The 22409-nt window shown below is 37.3% G+C and overlaps 1 protein-coding gene across 1 annotated transcript; it reads right to left on the bottom strand.

Annotated features, from left to right (window-relative positions):
- Positions 1-694: 694 nt before the first annotated feature.
- LOC122744275 (40S ribosomal protein S24-like) lies at positions 695-1015 on the bottom strand. The gene has a single exon (XM_043989717.1). It carries the CDS (start codon positions 1013-1015, stop codon positions 695-697), a length of 321 nt encoding a protein of 106 aa, XP_043845652.1.
- Positions 1016-22409: the final 21394 nt, after the last annotated feature.

Below are 22409 nucleotides of genomic sequence, written 5' to 3'. Positions count from 1 at the left end.
CCTGACTCTAGGCCTGAGCTCTATTCATTGTGCCACCTAGCTGCTATATACATATATGGATGTATAAAGTTAATAAATACATATAGACATATAAATAGTTAAACATAAGGTTAGTTAAGGGGGCAGCTAGGTGGCGCAGTGGATAAAGCACCGGCCCTGCAAAAAAAAAGCTTAGTTAATACATATTTACATATGTGTACATGTAAATAAATACAATGTTAGTAAATACATATAACATGCAAATATAAGGCTAAGAAATACACAAATATGGACATGTAAATAAATAAAAGACTAGTAAATACATATATGTAGGCATCTTTACTAACCTCATATTTAAGTTGCGTGTGTGTGTACATATCTATTGGGGGGGGGCAGGGCAATGCGGGATAAGTGACTTGCCCAGGGTCATACAGCTAGTAAGTGTCAAGTGTCTGAGGTCAAATTTGAACTCAGGTCCTTCTAAATCCAGGGCCAGTGCTTTATCCACTGTGCCACCTAGCTGCCCCTAGTTGTATGTATATAATATAAAATATGCATATATTTTAAAAAGTTTTTACATAGTTCATTTATGCTCTCATGAAAAATCTTCATGGATAAACATCCTCTATAGCACCTTTTATTCCTTCTTTTGGCCAGCACCAACATTTGCCTTTGTAGTACCCCTGACTTTCTTCATTCTGTTCTTGTGTTCTTTTCACTGCTTTCTTGACGTCTTTTTCTTCTCATACAGGCCATGCCTTGCAAGTCTGTGCTTTGGTTCATTTTTCTTTGCATAGTCAAGGGAATCATAAATCATGCCAAAGCCTGTTGTTTTGCCACCACCAAAATGGGTTCTGAATCCAGAGACAAAAATGACATCTGGAGTTGTCTTGTCCATCTTGGTCAGTTTTTCTCGAATTTCAGTCTTGGGCACTGTGGCCTTTCCAGGATGAAGGACATCTATAACCATCTGTTTACACTGAAGAAGTCTGTTTGTCATGAACTTCCTGGTTCTGATGGTTACAGGGTCATTCATGGTGGTGGCCGGCTCTTCGAGCAGCAGGAGAGGGAAAGGGTAGTAGTATATATTTGTATAAGTACTTGTTGCCTCCCCTATTAGAATATATGCTCGTTGCTAGGAGAGATTGTTTAGTTCTTTGTACTTGTATCCCCATTGTCTGGTACAGTTCCTGGCACATAGTAGGTTTTTAATAAGTACTGATTGATTCTGAAGCTTCTCTGAGTCTGTTATATACTTTATTTCTTGTAACACAATAAAATTCCATTCTATTTCTATGTCACAATTTTTTCCAACATGTCCCAATTGATTCTCACTTTATTGTATTTTGCTACCAAAAAAGTTCTGCTATGACTTTGTTTTTTGTTTTTTTTTGTTTTTGTTTTGTGGGGCAATGGGGCTAAATGACTTGCCCAGGGTCACAGAGCTATTAAGTGTCAAGTGTCTGAGGCTGGATTTGAACTCAGGTACTCCTGAATCCAGGGCCAGTGCTTTATCCACTACACCACCTAGCTGCCCCCTGCTATGACTTTTTTTGGCACTAGGTGGCACAGCAGATAGAGCTAGGGCCTGGAGTCTGGAAGACCTGGGTTCAAATACAGCCTCAGACATTTTCTAGCTGTGTGACTCTAGGCAAGTCATTAACCCTGTTTGCCTCAGTTTCTCTTTTGTAAAATGGACTGGAGAAGGACTGGTGAACCATTCCAGTATCTTTTTGCAAAGAAAACCCTCAAAAGGGGTTACAAAGAGTCAAATGGCTGAATAATAATAGAACTCTTTTTGTATATATGGGATCTTTGCCTCAATTTGTTTTGTTTTGTTACTTCTTTGGTGATATATCCCTTGTAATGTTATCACTAGGTAAAATGGTATGTACCACTTAGTGACTTTGGGGATATACTTCCAGATTGTTTTCCAGAATCATATTTCATTCACACCTCAACTATCAGTACATTAGTATATTTATATTATTCTATTTCCTCCAAAATTCAACATTTTTTACTTTTCTCATCTTTCCCAATCTGTTGGTGCAAAGTAAAACTTGAGTTGTTTTAATGTGCATTTACCTTATCATCATTTATTTGAATTATTCTCCTATATAGTTGCTGATAGCTTACATTATTTCTTTTGAAAACTGTCTGTTCATATGCTTTGGTCACTTATCTGAATTTGTGTCAATTTCCTATAAATCTTGATCAGAGATATTTGCTGCAAACATTTCCCTCAATTCATAATTTCCTTTCTAATTCTAACTGCATTGATTTTGTTTATCTTTTCAATTTTACACACTCAAAGTTGTCCATTTTGTCTCCTACAAGCTTCTCTATTCTTTGTTAATTAAGAATTCTTTACCTGCCTTTAGTTGTATAAGCTACTGCTTTCAATTCCCTTTTAATTTTTTTATGATGTAAACCTGATAAGGAATCTGAGGCAGATTTGAACTCAGGTTTTCCTGACTCTAGGCCTGAGTTCTATCCACTGTGCCTAGCTGCTATATACATATATGAACAAATAAAGAAACATAATAAGGTTGGTAAATACATATAAATAGTTAAATATGAGGTTAGTTAATACATGTTTACGAATGTGTATATATAAATAAATACAATGATAATAAATACATATATGTACAAATAACATACAAATTTAAGGCTAATAAATACACATATATAAATAAATAAAATACTAGTAAATACATATATGTAGGCATCTTTATTAACCTTATATCTAAGTTGTATATATTTTTATAAGTACTTGTTGCCTCCACTATTAGAATATATGCTCATTCCTGGGAGTGATTATTTAGGTCATTTATCCTTTTGGAGCTTTTTCTGGTCTATCCTTTTAAAAATAATTTTTATTACTTGTTATTCAGAAATTGACCAACATGAACATTTCTACATATAAAAAACAGAAAAAAAGAAAATTTCAAATCTCTCATGCATAAAATTTGCTGTTTTAAAAAAATAATAAATTCTCATCATATTGTTTACCTTTAGCTTTTCACATTCATTGTTTCTTTTGATTTTTACAATAATTCTCTAAGATGGATTTTATTGGTGAGGAAGCCAACACAAGGAGATTAAGTATCACAGAATTATAGAGCTGGAAATTCTCATAGAGATTATCTGGTCTAACCTCATTTTACAAATGTAGCCCCACCTACAATCTTCCATGAACCAATGAAATAACTCCCTGGGGGAAGGGGCTTTGTACCATGACTCCATTGGTTTTGGTTGAAACAGAATAATAGTGGGAGCATGATGTTTGGGACTCCAAGAGGAGCATAGGCAGGAGACAGCACGGCAGTAGCTGAAGATATCCGGAAGCAAGACAAGACTCTGTTTAATTGCATGGAAAACAACAAATCTTTCCCTGGGGCAACCAGGCATATGGGACTGTAGCATCTCAATTGGATTGAGATTGGAAAAAGCCTAGTAGAATTTCTTTCCTGGAGTGTGAAGCAAATGACTAAATGGCATGTCTTTTCTTTCCTTTCTGCTTTTCATCTCTTCCTTTTCTTTCTCCTGCCATTTCCTCTCCTGTCTTCTCCTTTCTTCTATATATGTCCCATTTTGCTATCCATTACTGCTGCTGCTTGGTATTTTGTAAGCCTGATTCTCTCTCTCTCTCTTTCTCTCTCTCTTTTTTTTTTTGCAGGGCAGTGGGGGTTAAGTGACTTGCCCAGGGTCACACAGCTAGTAAGTGTCAAGTGTCTGAGGCCGAATTTGAACTCAGGTATTCCTGAATCCAGGGCTGGTGCTTTATCCACTGTGCCACCTAGCTGCCCCTTGATTCTCTCTCTTTTTTTTTAAATTAATAAAGTATTTTTTTTTCCGTTACATGTAAAGATAGTTCTCAACCTTTGTTTATACAAGCTTTACAATTTCAGATTTTTCTCCCTCCCTCCCCTCCCTCCCCCTCCCCTAGATAGCAGGTAATCTGATATAGGTTATATATATATATATATATATATATATATATATATATATATATATATATATATATACACACACACACACACACACATAATAACATTAATCCTATTTCTGCATTAGTCATGTTATAAGAGAAAAAAAATCAGAGCAATGATGGAAAACCTCAAAATAGAAAAAATACAACAGCATCAAAAAACAAAAGAAATAGTATGGTTCATTTAGCATCTATACTCCACAGTTCTTTTTTTTTTTTTTCCTGGATTTGGAGATCCTCTTCCATCACGAGTTCCCTGGAACTCTTCTGTGCCATTGCATTGGTGAGAAGAATATAGTCCATCACAGTAGATCAACACTCAATGTTGATGTTACTGTGTACAATGTTCTTCTAGTTCTGCTCATCTCACTCATCATCAGCCCACGCAAGACCCTCCAGGTTTCTCTGAACTCCTCCTGCTCATCGTTTCTTATAGCACAATAGTATTCCATTGTATTCCTATACCACAACTTGTCCAGCCATTCCCCAATTGATGGGCACCCCCTCAACTTCCAATTCTTTGCCACCACGTAAGGAGCAGCTATAAATATTTTTGTACATGTGGGTCCCTTTCCCCCTTCCATGATCTCTTTGGGAAAAAGACCCAAAAGTGGTATTGCTGGGTCAAAGGGTATGCACAGCTTTATCGCCCTTTGGGCATAATTCCAAATTGCTCTCCAGAATGGTTGGATCAGTTCACAGCTCCACCAACAATGGATTAGTGTTCCAATTTTCCCACAGCTTCTCCAACATTTATTATTTTCCTTTTTTGTCATTTTAGCCAATCTGATAGGTGTCAGGTGGTACCTCAGAGTTGTTTTTATTTGTATCTCTCTAATAATTAGAGATTTAGAGCATTTTTTCATATGGGAATAGATAGCTTTGATTTCTTCATCAGAAAACTGCCTGTTCATATACTTTGACCATTCCTCAATTGGGGAATGACTTGGGTTCTTATAAATTTGATTTAGTTCCCTATATATTTTAGAGATGAGGCCTTTATCAGAAGTACTGGCCTCAAAAATTGTTTCCCAGCTTTCTGCCTCCCTTCTAATTTTGGATGCATTGCTTCTGTTTGTACAAAATTTTTTTAATTTAATATAATCAAAATCATCCATTTTGCATTTTATAATATACTCTATCTCTTGTTTGGTCAAAAACTGTTTTCCTTTCCAAAGATCTGATAGGTAGACTATTCCTTTCTCTCCTAATTTACCTATGGTATCACCTCTTATGTCTAAATCATGTATCCATTTTGACCTTATTTTAGTTTAAGGTGTAAGATGTTGGTCTATGCCTAATTTCTGCCATACTATCTTCCAGTTTTCCCAGCAGTTTGATTCTCTTTTGATAAATGAATTTGTTCCCATTGTCTGTGATGGGTATGTCTTTAGTTGAAAGCACAATGTGTATGGTCCTGAGGGTTTTTTGTATTTCACAAACATTCTACCTTAGCAACTCTGTCATTCTAGCTTGGGAGGCTAAAAAAGCCTCTCTGGGCACTATTGAGTTACAGTTTAATTTTATCTTATAATTCTTTCAAGAAGAACCCTACAAATTGAACTTGGACCCACTTAGATTTTCCTTGAAAGAATGAGCAAGTAGAGATTGGTACTCTCCAGGGCCTGGGTATATTTGTTTTTGTTGCATCCCAGCACTGATTCACATCTGCCTCATCTCATTTTCTTGATTTTCATCTTCTGGTTCACTATCCTACTCCAGAGTTAACTATTGTTTGAAACAGTCCCAGAAGCCTCAAGAGGCTGTCAGCTGTGCTTTAGCAGAGAGTACCTTGGGCAGTTTTGGGTCAGAGGTGCTAGCTCTTTTGTAGCCCTGACCAGAAAGAGAATTTGGGTAAACTCTCAGGAAAGAGCCTCACTCCACAGGATGGCTCTCTAGAGGCTTAGACAGAGGATTTCCTGAGTCCTTGGTAAAATGGGATTTCTGATTGCTTAGGAACCCAAGGTCCTGGCACAGATGGGACTCTTCAAGGGTCAGAGATGGCATTAAAGGCCTTTTAACCTTAAAGGTTATTTGGTCTCTGTGGGGCTTTCTAAGGAGGTTTTCTTACCTCTACTCTCTCTCTCTCTCTTTTTTTTTTTTGGTGAGGCAACTGGTGTTGTGATTTGCCCAGGGTCACACAGCTAGTAAGTGTTAAGTGTCTGAGGTCAGATCTGAACTCAGGTCCTCCTGAATCCAGGGCGGGTGCTCTATCCACTGTGCCACCTAGCTGCCCCTTTACCTGTACTCTCACCACTGTAACGATTAGAGTGACACCACCTGCTGGAGAGTTACTGTAGGAAAGATCCACCATGAGGAGAAGGCATCTGAGGGCAAGCCATGCGGTCAGTTCCTTGGCATCAGGAAGTGACGTTTGTTTGTGGGTACTGTCTATCAAAGCTACCAGCCAATTAGCTTGGAGCTGTGTGCATGTGGATGGGATGTTCCCAGTTGCACAGGAGGCTTGTGGGACGAAGAAGGGACAAGGCTCATTCTCTCTCTCTCTCTCTTTTGGGCAGACCTCAGGCCGGGAGCGGAGCAGGAGACGTTGACTCCCCGAGATAGACAGCTGAATCTAGGCCTTTCTCTCTCTCTTCACCAAATTCTTATTCTCCTTAATAAATGCTTAAAAATCTAAACTCTTCTTGCTAAAGCTTATAATTTATTGGCAACCACTCATTAGATATTTTAGACAGTATAGCTAGAATTTTAGCTCCTTACGCCACTTAAAAGCTGTTCCATGCTGACTGTAGCTTTTTTTTTTCCAGCAAATATGAAAACTTTATTTTTGGAATGTGCAGATGGATATTGCTTAGCTTGCCCCCAAATTCAGGGAGCCCCTAAAAATGTAGCAGAAGCACTTCCACACACTGGTTTCAGTAGCCTAATTTGTGTAGAGATGTTTCTGCTAGATTGATAGAGTGTGTTTTGGAAGGATTCTTCATTTGGTCAACTTTTTGACAGCCTGCATCTCTTCAACAGGTTCCCACTTTTGCTTAATTGTGACAAGCTTTGAAGGCTGGGAAGGATTCACATTATCCCATGGTTCTGGATTGTTCCATCTGTCAACAATCACATCAGATTTGAAAAGGGAATACACGGACATGTAGGCTGCTCTACATCCAGCAATACCCACAAATGTGATCAAAGGAATAAGTTCTTTCTTTTTTCCTCATGAGTTTTAAGACCTCCAAGATGATCATGATTTTGATTTTGGGGGTGGCAGGCAGTCTTTCACCAGCAGTGAGGACTTGAGCGACTTGTGCTGAAGCTGAGAGACCGTGGCTTTTTATATCACCTTACTGGTGTACAAAGCCCTTTACATATATTATTTAATGTATACTGAAACGGGTCTTTTCAGATAGAAGAGAGAATGCCCAGGTTCCTAGGAAATTAACATAGATGTAATTTATTAAAGTTAAAAGATACAACAAAGGCATGGCTTATTGTTTTTTTTTTGTCCTTAATAGTATTTTTTCCCCAGTTTATTATAAGGATTGTTTTCAACATTCATTTTTGTAAGGTTCTGAGTTGCAAATTTTTCTCCCTCCCTCCCTTCCCTCCCCCTCCACAAGACAGAAAGCAATCAGATATAGGTTATATATGTATAATCACATTAAACATATTTCTTCATTAGTCATGTTGTGAATGAAGAATCAGAACAAAAGGGGAAAACCTCAAAAAAGAAAAAAAAAAGTAGAAATAGTATGATTCAATCTGCATTCAGATTCCACAGTTCTTTTTCTGGATGTAGAGAGTATTTTCCATCATGAGTCCTTTGGAATTGTCTTGGATCATTGTATTACTGAAAAGCGCTAAGTCTATCACAGTTGATCATCACACAATGTTGTTGTTACTCTGTACCAGGTTCTCCTGGTTCTGCTCACTTCACTCAGCATCAGTCTACTTAAGTCTTTCCAGATTTTTCTGAAATCTGCCTGCTCATCATTTCTTACAGCATAATAGTATTCCATTACATTCATATACCACAACTTGTTCAGCCATTTCCCAATTGATTGGTATCTCCTCTATTTTCAATTCTTTGCCACCACAAAGAGAGCAGCTATAAATACTTTTGTACATGTGGGTCCTTTCCCCTTTTTTATGATCTCTTTGGGATACAGATCCAGTAGTAATATTGTTGGGGGAAGGGGTATGCACAGCCCCATAGCCCAAAGGCATGGCTTGTAATAAAGACACCCAAGGTCCCTTTTATCTCAATCTGGGACATGCTCATTGAACATGTGAAGTCTCCTTAGCAACCAGTTGGCTTCACCAGGATACAAACTGACTCGAATGGCCTTTGAAGGTAGGGTTTGGTTCATGCTTTTACACTCTAGAGGAGAAAGGGAGCTGATGCCCTTTACAAATACATTAGTCTAGGCTAAGGAGATCCTAGACATTTTTGAATTTACCACTTATAAGTAAGGTAGCCAAAGATGTTGGTAAAATTCCCTTGGCAACCTGTGGTTGCTCTTAATATACTTGGTCATTCTAGCTATTTTTATGTGGTGCAGTGGAGAGTTGCTAGACTAGGAATGAGGAAGGCCTGGGTTTAGCACAGTGTCTTGCACATAGTAGGCATTTAACAAATACTTGCTGACTTGACTTGACTTTGCCTGGGTTCAAATCCTGCTTTAAACAATCACTGTGTGTCCTGGGCTAGTTACTTAAGCTCCCTTAGCCTCAGTTTCCTCGTGTAAAATAGAGATAACAATAGTACCTATTTGACAGGGTTGTTGCAAGGGTCAAATAAGATACTATATCTCAAGCACTTTACAAATCTTAAAGTGCTATATAAATGTTAGAGATTATTATTACTATTATTATTAGCACTATTATTACTGTATTCATTCCCTTTTTCCCTTTGAGTTTCACCAGAATGCATTATATATTGTTTATATCCTACTGTTAGACTACATAAGATGGAGAGGGGAAATTGGTGGTTCAGTGTTTGATAAATCTCTTGAACTTAATTTGGGGGGGGCAATGAAGGTTAAGTGACTTGCTTAGGGTCACAGCTAATAAATGTCAAGTGTCTGAGGCCAAATTTGAACTCAGGTCCTCCTGAATCTGGGGTCGGTGCTTTATCCACTGTACCACCTAGCTGCCCCTTTAACTTAATTTTTATTCCTATAACCTAATTTTTTCCCCCATCCAAAATAGCTCATCTTGAAACATGGCCTAGGTTTCATGACTCCAGGAACAATGTAAATTTGACTTATCTTGTTGCAAGCTCATTTTGTTGTGCACCATCACATAATCATACCTTTTGTAGAAATAAGAAAACTCACAACTTATCTGCTTAGAAATTTTAGGGCTTGAGCAGGGCTTTTTTTTTTGGGGGGGGGCAATGAGGGTTAAGTGACTTGCCCAGGGTCATACATCTAGTAAGTGTCAAGTTGTCAAGTGTCTAAGGCCAGATTTGAACTCAGGTCCTCCTGAATCCAGAGCCGGTACTTTATCCATTGTACCACCTAGCTGCCCCCTTTTAATTTATTTAATTTATTTTTTATGCAGGGCTATTTTTTTGGTGGGGCAGTGGGGGTTATGTGACTTGCCCAGGGTCACACAGCTAGTAAGTGTCAAGTGTCTGGTGTCTGAGGTCACATTTGAACTCAGGTCCTCTTGCCCAGGGTCACACAGCTAGTAAGTGTCAAGTGTCTGGTGTCTGAGGTCACATTTGAACTCAGGTCCTCCTGACTCTAGGGCCAGTGCTTTATCCACTGTGCCACCTAGTTGCCCCCTATGCAGGGCTTTTTAAAAGTCTTATTTTTATCCTTTATTTCTATTTATTTATTTATTTATTTTATAAGTTTTTTGTTTGTTTGTTTTAATTTATTTTTTTTGCGGGGCAATGGGGGTTAAGTGACTTGCCCAGGGTCACACAGCTAGTGTCTGAGGCCGGATTCGAACTCAGGAACTCCTGAATCCAGGGCCAGTGCTTTATCCACTGCGCCACCTAGCTGCCCCCTATCCTTTATTTTTATATTACATTCATTTATGAATATTTCCCTTCCACCTCTCTTATCCAACAAGCCTTGTCTTGTAATGAAGATTTGAAATGAAAGAAAAAAAAAAGTTCAGGAAAACTAGTCAAAATAGCACCCATGTCAGACAGTATATATATGACATTCTATATCCATAGACTCCCAATTTTGCCCTAGGTAGTGAAAAAATATTCACATACCCCCTTGCTCCCCATTACCTTACCCAAAAATATTATTCGGGATTTGTATATACTTTCCCCTTGTAAATCAATGCTAGGAATTGTCATTGTCATCTGGAATACATGGCAATAAGTAATAATAGGGAAAGAAAAGGCAGATCCCAGAACTGGGCATCCATCAGCAGCAGAGCATAAGGAAAATGTCATCAGGGATCAGTGTGGTAGATCTCTGAATCCAGAGAGTGAAGCAAGTTCAAGGACTAAGGAGCTAGGGGCTTTAATGCCTCATGTTGGGGGTTAGAGATAGTAAAATTTAGTAAATCATTAAAGGTGAAAGTTCTGGAGCAAAGGTCCCTAGGATAGGTTTTGAAGAAGAGCTTGGTGCTTTGGGAACCTGACAGAGCTTAGCAAGGCCCACAGCCTGACCCAGGCTGGATTGTCATATTCCCCCTTCAGCTTCTTTCCCTCCACCAAGAGTCCCTTAACCATCTTTTCTCTATCCTGGCAATGTCCGGTACTTTGAACAATGTACTCTGGTCTGTCAGTGAAATGAGTACAGAGTCTCTTGATTAATTCATGCAAAAGTATGAATGATAAATAATGAGTACTTCTCTCCAGGGAGAAGAGTGTTTAAACTGGGGATAATGCTTCAATCCTGAAGGAAAGAATGAATCTTAATGTGGAACTTCAGGCTGATAGAAAAAAAAATTATTCCAGAGAAGGCAGTGCCCCCTCAGAATATACCACTGGCCTTGGCTTTTTGCTTGGCTATTTTGCCTGCCACTGTTGCTATTTCTTAGTCATCCAGAGCTGTGCCTCATTGTTTGAAGGTGTGGTCCAAAGAGGCCTTCAAACTGCACTTCTTTAGTACCAGACAGGCTCTGCAGGACCAGCTGCCACTTCTAATCAAGCAGCAACTTGAATGCTCCACTCAGAAAGGACTGATGAAATTTTCAGGTGGGCTTTCATGAAGGAGAGTAAACATTGTCATTGGTATCATCCTTTCATGTGAATGTCAGAATAAACAAGCACTGTCATTGTGTTCTTTAGTCATATCTGATTCTTCATGACCCTGTTAGGGGTTTTCATGGCAAACATAGCAGAGTGGTTTGCCATTTCCTTCTTCAGCTCATTTTACAGATGAGGAAACTGAGGCAGACAGGACAAGTGACTTACCCAGAGTCATACACCTAGTAAGTGTCTAAGGTCATATTTGAACTCAAGAAGATGAGTCTTCCTGTCTCCAGGCCAAGAGCTCTATCCACTGTGCTATCTAGCTACCCTCCTATAGTCATACTTCCTAGGAATGAATACTGGTGAATTTTGGATTATTTATTAATGAATATGAATTTGTAAAGCCTTTTAAATGAGGTTTTTCTGATCCTGATACATGTTCTTGAGTATTCCAGGGGATTACTTAAAGAAATAGCTATATATGCCATATACGACTGGACAACTGTCATATACAACAAGCTAGAGGTTAGACATTAATTTCAAGGCATATCAAGGTATGTCTCCCTTGAATAGTTGAAAACCCAAAACTTGGCTGAGGGGCAATGATATTCCCTGGCTCAGCCTTGCAGGATAATTACTTCAGTGTCTTTATAAATAGCTCCACACTTGCCTTTTTTAGCTGCTAAACCACAGGGCCAACTTTGCAATGTTTGCGACAATCCTGTCTGTGATTTTGCCAACGTGACAGACTCCATGGCCCCAAAAGAACTCCATCTGATCAGTCACAGAACTAAAAAAGGCAAACCACAAAGTCAGAATCCTATCTTGTAGGTCTTATGTGGATGTTAAAATGGATAGAACACCTTAGCTGCTTTTCTTAGCTCAAATTGTGTGTTATTCCATAATCACAGCTGATCTGTGATTAGCTACATTAGTCTGACATCACACACTGGAAAGAAGGCTGAATTGAGGTCCTGTAGTTTCTTCTGCCATTAGTTAATTAGGTAATTAACCAGTTAATATATTCACATATAGCATGTAATTTATATGCATACATAGCATATGGTTAATATAGTTAGTATTTATAGTTTAATACATTGATTACTTAATATAGGACCCTAGGCAATTTTAATTTCCTCTCTATGGGTCTCAATGTTCTCAGTGTAAAAACAGGTACTTTGGCTAGACCTCTAGAGTGACTTTCAATGATATAGTGCGTGTTGGGCCCTTCCTTAGTAATCTGCTCATGAAGGGCCCAAAATAGGAAGTCAAAAAGAGAAATAAGAAGATGTTAAAAAATCTAGTGCTATTCTGCTTTGAATTATTTTTATTGTATTATTATTATTAAAAAGAACCATTTCAAGGAACACTTGGACACATCATCTTATAATGGTCATGATAAGCTTAAAGGCATTCTGCATGAACTTCATTCATTCACCTATCTATCTATCTATCTATCTATCTATCTATCTATCTATCTATCTATCTATCTATCTATCTATCTATCTATCATCTATCTATCTATCTATCTATCTATCTATCTATCTATCTATCTATCTATCTATCTATCTATCTATCTACCTACCTACCTGTCTATTTTAGCAAATAACTACTGGTACCAGAAATGATGCTTGGAAAACAAAGATAAAAATAAAACAATTTGTTTTCTTTAAGAACTTACATTCTACTGGTAGGACCTTATTATTCTCTGCTGGCTTAGTCTTTGAGAACTCCAGGGTCCCCTCCATATTAGGAGTAGGAATTTAGTGGAAAATTGCCTTCAATATGTTTTTTGGTTGCATCTATCAAGGAACCCTGTGTAAAGGAACCCTGTGTAATCTTAACATCTGCATGAGAAATGACTTGTTGGAGAGAAGTTGTATTTTTGTTTTACTCAGCCAATTACTTTCTCATAATAGGCTGGGACAGAATGCTGCAAACAGCCCAAGACATAATCATTTATCAGTTATTTTTAACTATTTTGGGAAGAGAGTAACATGGGAGGGTTTGATTCTGTAGGGAGGCTATGGGTAGAAGGTTATATCCAGAAATGACTATGATATAAAATCAATATATGTATCTTAAAAATAAATAATTAATAAAAGGGCTTATTGCAATAAGTAGAAGCTTGAGAACATTGAAAGCACTATATAACTTCTAAAATGTGATGTAATGTCTCCTATTATGTGGGGTTTTTTTTGGGGGGGGCAATGAGGGTTAAGTGACTTGCCCAGGGTCACACAGCTAGTAAGTGTCAAGTGTCTGAGGCTGGATTTGAACTCAGGTCCTCCTGAATCCAGGGCTGGTGCTCTATCCACTGCACCACCGAGATGTCCCCCATACTTTATTGTTTTTTCAATTAGCAAAAATCCTTCTTCTTAACCTCCCCCCAATTGATAAATAGAAAAGAAAGCCCTGTTACAAACATGTATAGTCCATCAAAAGAAGTGTCCACAATGACTGTGTCCTTCATCTCTCTTAGAGAGTAGGCAAGGGGCAGCTAGGTGGTGCAGTGGATAGAACACCAGCCTTGGATTCAGGAGGACCTGAGTTCAAATCTGGCCTCAGACACTTGACACTTACTAGCTGTGTGACCCTGGGCAAGTCACTTAACCCCAATTGCCTCACACAAAAAAAAAAAAAAGGAGAGAGAGAGAGAGAGAGAGAGAGAGAGAGAGAGAGAGAGAGAGAGAGAGAAGGCAGAGGTCATGTCTCATTTTTGGTCCTCTGGAATCGTGGTTGGTCATCAAGCTGGTAAGAACTCAATTCTTTCAGAGTTGTTGGCCTTGATCATATTGCTGTCATGGTATAACTTGTTCTCCTGGTTCTGCTCACTTTGCTCTGCATCCGTACACACAGATCTTCCCAGGTTTCTCTGAAACTATCCCTTTCAACACTTCTTATTGCATAGTAGACTTTTATCACATTCATACATCATGATGTCCATTCCCCAATTTATTGGCATCTCCCTCAGAATCCTATTCTTTGCCATTTTAAAAAGAGGTATTAATATTTTTGTACATCATTAGAGGGTTTTTTTTGTTTGTTTAGGAATAATCCCTCTCAATCTGCCTTCCCTCTAATTTCCCCTCTCCCTTTTCTTTCCTATTTCCCTGTCGAATGAAATGTCTTTCTGTATGCATGTATGTGTGTATTCTCTTTTCTTTTAATCAGTTCAGAAATCATACCCTCCTATTCTTGGCTCAGCTCATAATCCACCTGAAATGCTTAATCAAAGTATGTGAACCTATGCATGGACCTAGTGCAATGTGCTTTCTGTAAAACTGCATATCCTAATCATAGCAAGACGCACTCTCCCAAACACTTAATTTTTTTTATCAAGGAATTGGTACTGGGGAATACAAAGATAAAAATAAATCATATTCTTTAAAAACTTACATTTTATTGGTCAACTAATTTTCTGTTGGCAAAGCTTCTGAGAACCCTAGTGTCACCTCCATATTCGGAGTAGGAATTTAGTGGAAAATTGGTTTCAATGAATTTTCTTTCTTTCTTTCTTTCTTTCTTTCTTTCTTTCTTTCTTTCTTTCTTTCTTTCTTTCTTTCTTTCTTTCTTTTGTGAGGTAACTGGAGTTAAGTGACTTGCCCAGGGTCACACAGCTAGTAAGTGCCAAGTGCCTGAGGCCAGATTTGAACTCAGGTCCTCCTGAATCCAGGGCTGGTGCTCTATCCACTGTGCCACTTAGCTGCCCCTCAATGAATTATCTTTAAACTACCTGCTGGTACTAGGCTCCTTATTTAGCACCTATTATATCAGATAATCAGATTAGCTGATAGCCACTTTGAAAGGTACTAAGAACCTGGTTCTAAGTAAATGAGACTTTCCACTGGTAAGTTTCAACAGACCAGATAGGGTAGAGGTGATTGAAAGAAATAGTGTAGTTAACCTGAAAAACACATTTTTTTTTTTTTTTGAAGAGCAGTGGATAGAGTACAGGGCCTAGAGTTGGGAAGACTCATTTTCCTTAGTTCAAAAAATCTGGCCTTAGACACTAGCCATGTGACCCTGAGCAAGTCACTTAACCTTGGGGTTACAGATGATTTAACTCATTTGTAAAATGAGCTAGCAAAAGAAATGTCAAACCACTCCAGTATTTTTGTCAAGAAAACTCCAAATGGGGTCACGAAGAATTAGACACGACTGAATTGTGTGAACAACAATAAGGATTTGATTTTAGTTCAACCCCTTATTTTATAGATGGGGAAACTGAGGTCCTAGAGGTTGTGACTTAGTCAAGGCCACAAGGTATTAAATGGAAACATGCTTGACCGTACCACATTGTTCTTTTTGAAACAATCCGGACATTATATCTGTCTTCAAGTAACTGAAATGCTATTATGTGGAAGATGGATCACACCCATTCTACTTGGCCCTGAAGTTAGCAGTAGAAAGAGCAATATACTTGGTATTAGGAAAGCTTAAGTTCCAATCTCATTCACCATATTTACTAGCTATTTGAATGTGGGCAACTCACTTAACCTCTTTTGAGTTTTGGGTTCTTCATCTTTAAAATAGGGATAATAATGCCTATAATACCTACTTCCCAGGGGTGTTGCAAGGATAAAATGAGATAATATATGTAAAGTGATTTACTAACCATAACATTTCATACAATTCTTTGCTATGATTATTAAGAAAATGTCTTTAGTGTAATAGAAATATTATTATTATTATCATTCATATTTTATATATGAGGAAACTGAGGCTCAGAGACATTTTCTTGCTGATGGTCACACAACTAGTAGGTGTTAGAGCTGAAAGTCAAATCCAACTCTCAAGTGTTCTTCTCTGCTCTAACATATCAGCTTCCACTGCCACCAGCAGAGCAGAGCAAAGCAGATGTGTTATAGTGCATAGGCCTGAAAAGCACACTCAGTTGGTGCCAATGACAGACAACCTAGTAAAATTTAAATCAGCCATAACTATAATTATAGTTCTAAATGAAAGGTAGTTTGCTAAATCTTTCAAGAGGAAAAAGTTTTAACTGTCTTCCCTGGTCTCTATAATAAATCAAATTATTGAACTATAATGAAAGTGATATAATAAAGGAAAAGGGAGATTTCAGGTATTTGGAATGGACAAGTTTATTATTTTTCTTAAAGCTAGAACAAATACACCTCAACATACAAGAGGTTGGTTAAAAGTAAGCCCTTACTTCTTTGTTAAAAATAAAACCCACATATAAAGCTTTTCAGCAGAACTCCCAAAGCAATAAAACATATTTATCTCCACAATACGTGTTGTACTTTTTGATACATGTGTTGTCAAGTTGATACAACTTATCCAGTACTTGCCTATACAAAGAAAAAACAAACTTCAAGACATGAGGGGAAAAATACATGCTTTTCACAACCAAGATAAGTATCAGTTGAACTCTTTAAATTTGTCAATAAATAACCCATAGTATAAAAATCCTTAACTCTGTATAATTTAAATTAATGGCAGTGCCAATATCACCATAATAAAACAATCAAAGAACACTAATATAGCTGAGCATATGTACATCAACAAAAGAAAATCAGACATGAGTTGGAAGTTTTTTTTCCAAATAATTCCAGAAGAAGTGAAGTTCAATGTTACACAATAAATTAATACCTAAAAATTCTAGCCCTGCTAGAAATCATCAGTCCTAAAAAGTGATTTACCATAGCTAAAGATTTGCATATAAAGGGTATAAATGTTAAGTCTCAGGTCAAGAGATGAGTAAAGACCATGACTAAATGTTTAAATTACTCCCTTGGAGAAGAATCACTATACAAATATTAAATGATTATAATAAAATGCTCTCCTCTACAGGATGGAGATATAAACTGAAATTGATCTTTGATATATAGAATAATTTCATTCATTGCATAAACAGTCTTGGGTTCTGCAAAAGTTATGACATAGAACAAACATGCTGAAATATTAATTACATGCTAGTGATCTTATCAGGTTTACCCCAAGTCCTTATTAAAGAAGAGCCATTATAAATACTATTCAAATGGATGTTTACATAAAGTCTCCTCCATTAGGCTCTAAACAAGGAAAAATCAGCAAGACCTAAAGCAATTTCCAATTCAGGAGCTCAATTGTATCATTTTAGGCTACTGAACTAAGCTCTTTATTTTTTTTTTTTAACCCATCTCGAATCTGAAAGCAGTTCATAGGGAGAGCTGAGGGAAGGGGCTACATTAATGAGAGGAGGTGGAAGAAATGGAGGAGGCATAGTATTAAGGTGAAAAAATCAGAAGTCCAGAGTCAACAAGAAAATGCAAACACAAAGAATCTGTGAATCACCATGATAGCTGCTGAGCAATCCATCTTAACCAGTAGAACATGTACAGACCAAGTAATAAGCTGGCTAAAACAGATGTTTCTATAATTTTGATAGAAAGTTGAAGACAGCTATTCAGGCCATCAAGAAGACAAGTACCCAAGCTATAGACCTCAAACTGGGAACAAGGATGGATATGGGAATAGATCAATGTCTGAAAAAAAAAAGGGGTATTTAAACATATTTTGCTTTTTACTGTGCAGAATTATAGATTTCAGAGACAGAAGGAATCTTAGACATTATCTAGCTCTGTTTACTCATAAGTATTGGCTCAGAGAGGCTTGCCCAAGATTGATAGCTGCTAAGTGGAAGAATTGTACTACTGCTCAGATTACTTGAGTCTTAAGTTTGGTGCTCTTTCTAGTTGCTGTGCTGTCTGAATGACCATATTGAGATGTTGCAGATTTGAACCAACTGTACAATAATTAGCTAGTTAAGACAGTAAAAAGGAGGGGGGGGGGAAAGACTGAAAAATGGACAATCGTCTATCATCGTTAGGAAGATTCTAATCTGTCTTAACATGAAAACTACAAAGTAGAAAAGGATGTCTGGTTTTTTAGCAGGATTAATTATACCATTCCTAAGATGTTATTGGGATAAATAAGGAGTTCATTATTTTTATGACTCAAATGAAATGAGAAAAAATAAAGTGGTTTCTTTCACCCAGGACCAAATCTGTAGCAATTGAGCATACCATGATTCCCTAAAGATGACAAAATGGGTTTCTTTTGGTGATGGGATAGCCTATGTTGGGTAGTCTTCTTTATCACCTTCCCTCTTCTACTCCAGCTAGTAGACATGTCTTATGTAGTTTAAAAAAATTTTGGAGGCAATCAGGGTTAAGTGACTTGCCCAGGGTGACATAGGTAGTAAAAATATTTGAAACCAGATTTGAACTCAAATCCTCTTGACTCCAGGGCCAGTGCTCTATCCACTGTACCACCTAACTGTCCTAAGGTCTTAGGTAGTTTGAGGCAGAATTGAAAATCTATTAAGCTTTTGAAGCTTTAGTCTTTGGGTCTCCTCCCAAGTGATACCTGTTTTTCTTAAGATATCTGTATTCCACATTATTTGTACCAGAAGATTTGCATTCTCTATGGGTAAAAACCTCTGCCTGAATAGATCCCCACTAATGAAGGATGACAGAAGTCAATAATGCAAGTGCCAATATAACACAAGATAATACAAATTATAACCAAAAGGGACACTTAATTACTCAAGGTCAGAAAGGTAGTTGGAGATAGACTCCTTGCTTCCATATCTCTGGTACCTTTTGAATCATTAAGAGTCCAATTGCCCAAGCTGACCTCGTCAAAGTCATCTCTGAAACCTGTAATGGACTATCTATTGAAATGAACTCCCTGTCTTGCTAAAGGGACATATACAAGTTATTTGTTGCCTTTCTTTTCTGATGACTTTACCATTCCTGTCCCAGGATGTTCTTATTTCCCAAAGCATGTTTTTGGGAAGAATATGTGATTATATGACATGGTACTTATCTACACTCTGAAAAGGGGTCAAGTCCACTTTTTCATGACCTTTTGAGGAGATAGACCTAAGAGATAATTTAGTCTAACCTCATTTTTTTGGGGGGGGGGGTGAGGCAATTGGGGTTAAGTGACTTGCCCAGGGTCACACAGCTAGTAAGTGTTAAGTGTCTGAGGCCGGATTCGAACTCAGGTCCTCCTGACTCCAGGGCCGGTGCTCTATCCACTGAGCCACCTAGCTGCCCCAGTCTAACCTCATTTTAACAAATGAAGAAACTTTTGATGGTGCTGATCAAGGTATCCTCAAGTCCAACATTTGTACTTTGGTGACAGTCATCATCATCATATTGATTTAAGGAGTCTGTATAGAGAGGCTGTCAGAATCAGAGTTGAAAGAGACTATGAACTGACTTTTATGAATTTATGAAAAGTATGAATCACCTTTATAATTTCCTCAAAAAGTGGAATGCTTGAAGCCCTCGCATGATGTGAAACCCATCAACCTTAAAGGCAGCCATTCCACTTACAGGTAGTTCTAATTGTTAGATCTTCCCAACATCAAGTCTAAATTTGTCTCTCTGCACTTTCTATGTATGGCTTCTAGTTCTGGATTCTAGGGCTCAACAACGTATCTTTCTAAAGGTCTAATGATTTGGCATCCTGATTCTGGGATCTGCTGCTGCTTCTGCTCCCAGAAAATCAAAACAACAAAAGTTAGGCATGGATGTATGATGGTCTCATTCTACGTGGATCCAAAGACCTTTTCATAAAAACTTTCCAACCTGGTTCCTATATGTAGGATATAAGAATTGAAATGTTGGTTTTAACAACATTATCAGTACTGATAAAAAAAAGAAACAAAATTTCCACATGTTCCAAGTGAAAAATGATAAAACAAGTCAGGAAATACAGTTTCAAAATTATAAAGAAGGTAGATCAGGCAATCCAACTAAAAAAACCTCCACTTAGTAATGTCTGGGGAAAAGTATATACAGGGTATTTCAACAGTCTTAGTGCAATTTTAAGATATTAAAGCTCATGGGGGCAGCTAGGTGGCGCAGTGAATAAAGCACTGGCCATGCATTTAGGAGGACCTGAGTTCAAATCCAGCCCCAGACACTTGACATTAGCTGTGTGACCCTGGGCAAGTCACTTAACCCTCATTGCCCTGCCCCCCCCCTCCAAATTAAAGCTCAAAACTGCACTAAGACTTGGAACACCTTATATTTTAGGCCAATCATAGAAGAAAAATATTTCAGTAAAAACTAGTAAAGATGTAAAAGATTTTATAATTTTCTAGTTTTAGTGGTTTAGAGCTAGTAAGGATCTTAGAGCCAACCAGTCCAACCTCTACATTTTGTTTAAATCTCCCATAATAACAAAAGACCAGCTTAAATTTTTAAAGGAATTTCTTGAATGCAAAGTATGCTACAAATACTGTCAGTAAGGTTATTAATTAGATCATTCATATGGTCCTCTGAAATAAAATCACTTAACTTTAAAAATGTCTTTTAAAAACAAATTTAAAAGGTCATGTTCAACAAACTGACTATAAACACCCAAAGAACAAAATTTACTACAGATTATAATTTAAACATATTTGGTGTCCACAAATATTAAATACTTATTTAATTTTGAATATCACCCTTTTGGTATCTGTCTGAAATTGCTCATCGATTTAGCTGGTAACTCACCTCAGTAAAACTCTTTCTTGTTTATTTTTCTTATTTTTTATTTTTTAAGTAAAACTCTTAAATAAGCCGCTATTTAAAACAAAGTAAATAATACCATATCTTTTTTGGCTGATGATCCCCTCATATACTTGTGAGGTAGGGAAGGGCAAATATAATTATCTTCATTTTGCAGATAAGGAAACTGAAGCACAGACTGGGTAAGGGACTTGCCAAAGGTCACAATGTTAATGGCACAACAAGGAATACAAAAGAGTTTCTCCTTATACTCAGCCTAAAATGCTAAGCACTAGATCACCCTGCTTTTACATCATGAAATTATCAGGAATATTCAAAGAATTGTCACAGTAAGCTATCACATATTGTTACTCTGGTTCTAGCTTAAGCCAGGCAACAGTGAAGAAAGAATTAATGAAGAAAACATTTTCTGGGGGGTAACCTTTTGTCCTTTTTAAAAAGACAAACTTTTTCTTTAAAAGGGAAAGTGGGTGCTGCTAATCACCTTTAATTAAATCAGCAAAATATTTAAAATCTGTACAAAGGCACAGATTTTTTTATTAATGAACTGGAAATAACATAATCTCCATTTTATCAAAATTTGTGGCTTTATGACAGGCTTGCTACTAAACTCTACCTTTCACCTTTAAAACAAGTAGTGCCCCCATTTTCTCAGTGTTCTTTTAAAAATAAACAAAGAGGGGCAGCTAGATAGCACAGTGGTAAAGCACTGGCCCTGGATTCAGGAGTACCTGAGTTCAAATGGGGCCTCAGACACTTGACACTTACTAGCTGTGTGACCCTGGGCAAGTCACTTAACCCTCATTGTCCTGCAAAAAAACAAAAAACAAAAAAATAAACAAAGAACACAACACATTGGGTGATTCTAGAAACATACAGAGTAATTATTCATTTTTGTTACACTTAGAAATGTGAAACTGAAGTTTAAGAAACATCAATAGCATCTTATTAGGAGATGACGCCTCTGTTGGAGTTTCAATCAAAATTGTTTATTAGACTTATGAGATATAACCAGATTTATGGATAATCAACTAGTGTATAGTATACTGGGCCTTATAAAGAAGCTGTGTTTTACACAGACACACACATTCAGATGCCCATTAAAATGGAAATCCACTTAAGTAACAAGTAGTTTTAAAGCATTTTGCAAACATAAAGTGCCAGATTAATCTGATCATATTTTTATTTGCCCTTGGTATGGTGGGTGTATACTGCAGTATCAGAAGGCTAAGACTACTGGTTCTCCACAGAAAGAAATGTATCTTAACAAAAGTAAATTCCAATAGTCTTCTAATTAGGGAGCATTAGTTATATACTATTTCTGTGTTCTAAATAGTTACCATGCTGTTGATCAAATTCTTCATTAAAAGTATTCACAATGGGATAGAGCACTGGCCCTGGAGTTAGGAGTACCTGAGTTCAAATTTGGCCTCAGACACATAACACTTACCAGCTGTGTGACCCTGGGCAAGTCACTTAACCCCAATTGCCTCACTTAAAAAAAAATATTCACAATGAAAATAATCTTACTGATATGATTAGATTCTGAAAGACTGTTAGAAATATCTTCTAATTATACTTGAGAAAATGAGCGTGAGGCTTTCTGCAAAGTAAAAATAAATATTTTTCTCCAGTAATTAAAAAAAGTATTGTAATTATATGATGGCATAAGGGCTAAAAAATGAAAAAAAAAAATGACATGTGTGTGTGCACGTATAAGTATAGCATAGCCTATTGTATTTGTTTCTTTTCAGAACAGCTCAGGAAATATTTATTTTATACA

The sequence above is a fragment of the Dromiciops gliroides genome, chromosome 2 (genome assembly GCF_019393635.1).
Source record: "Dromiciops gliroides isolate mDroGli1 chromosome 2, mDroGli1.pri, whole genome shotgun sequence".
NCBI classification, from domain to species: Eukaryota; Metazoa; Chordata; class Mammalia; order Microbiotheria; family Microbiotheriidae; genus Dromiciops; species Dromiciops gliroides.
This window is presented reverse-complemented; position numbering and strand designations above follow the sequence as displayed.

Coding starts and splice junctions, on each gene's coding strand:
- LOC122744275 (XM_043989717.1), bottom strand. CDS start 1,015: ATGAATGACCCTGTAACCATCAGAACCAGGAAGTTCATGACAAACAGA.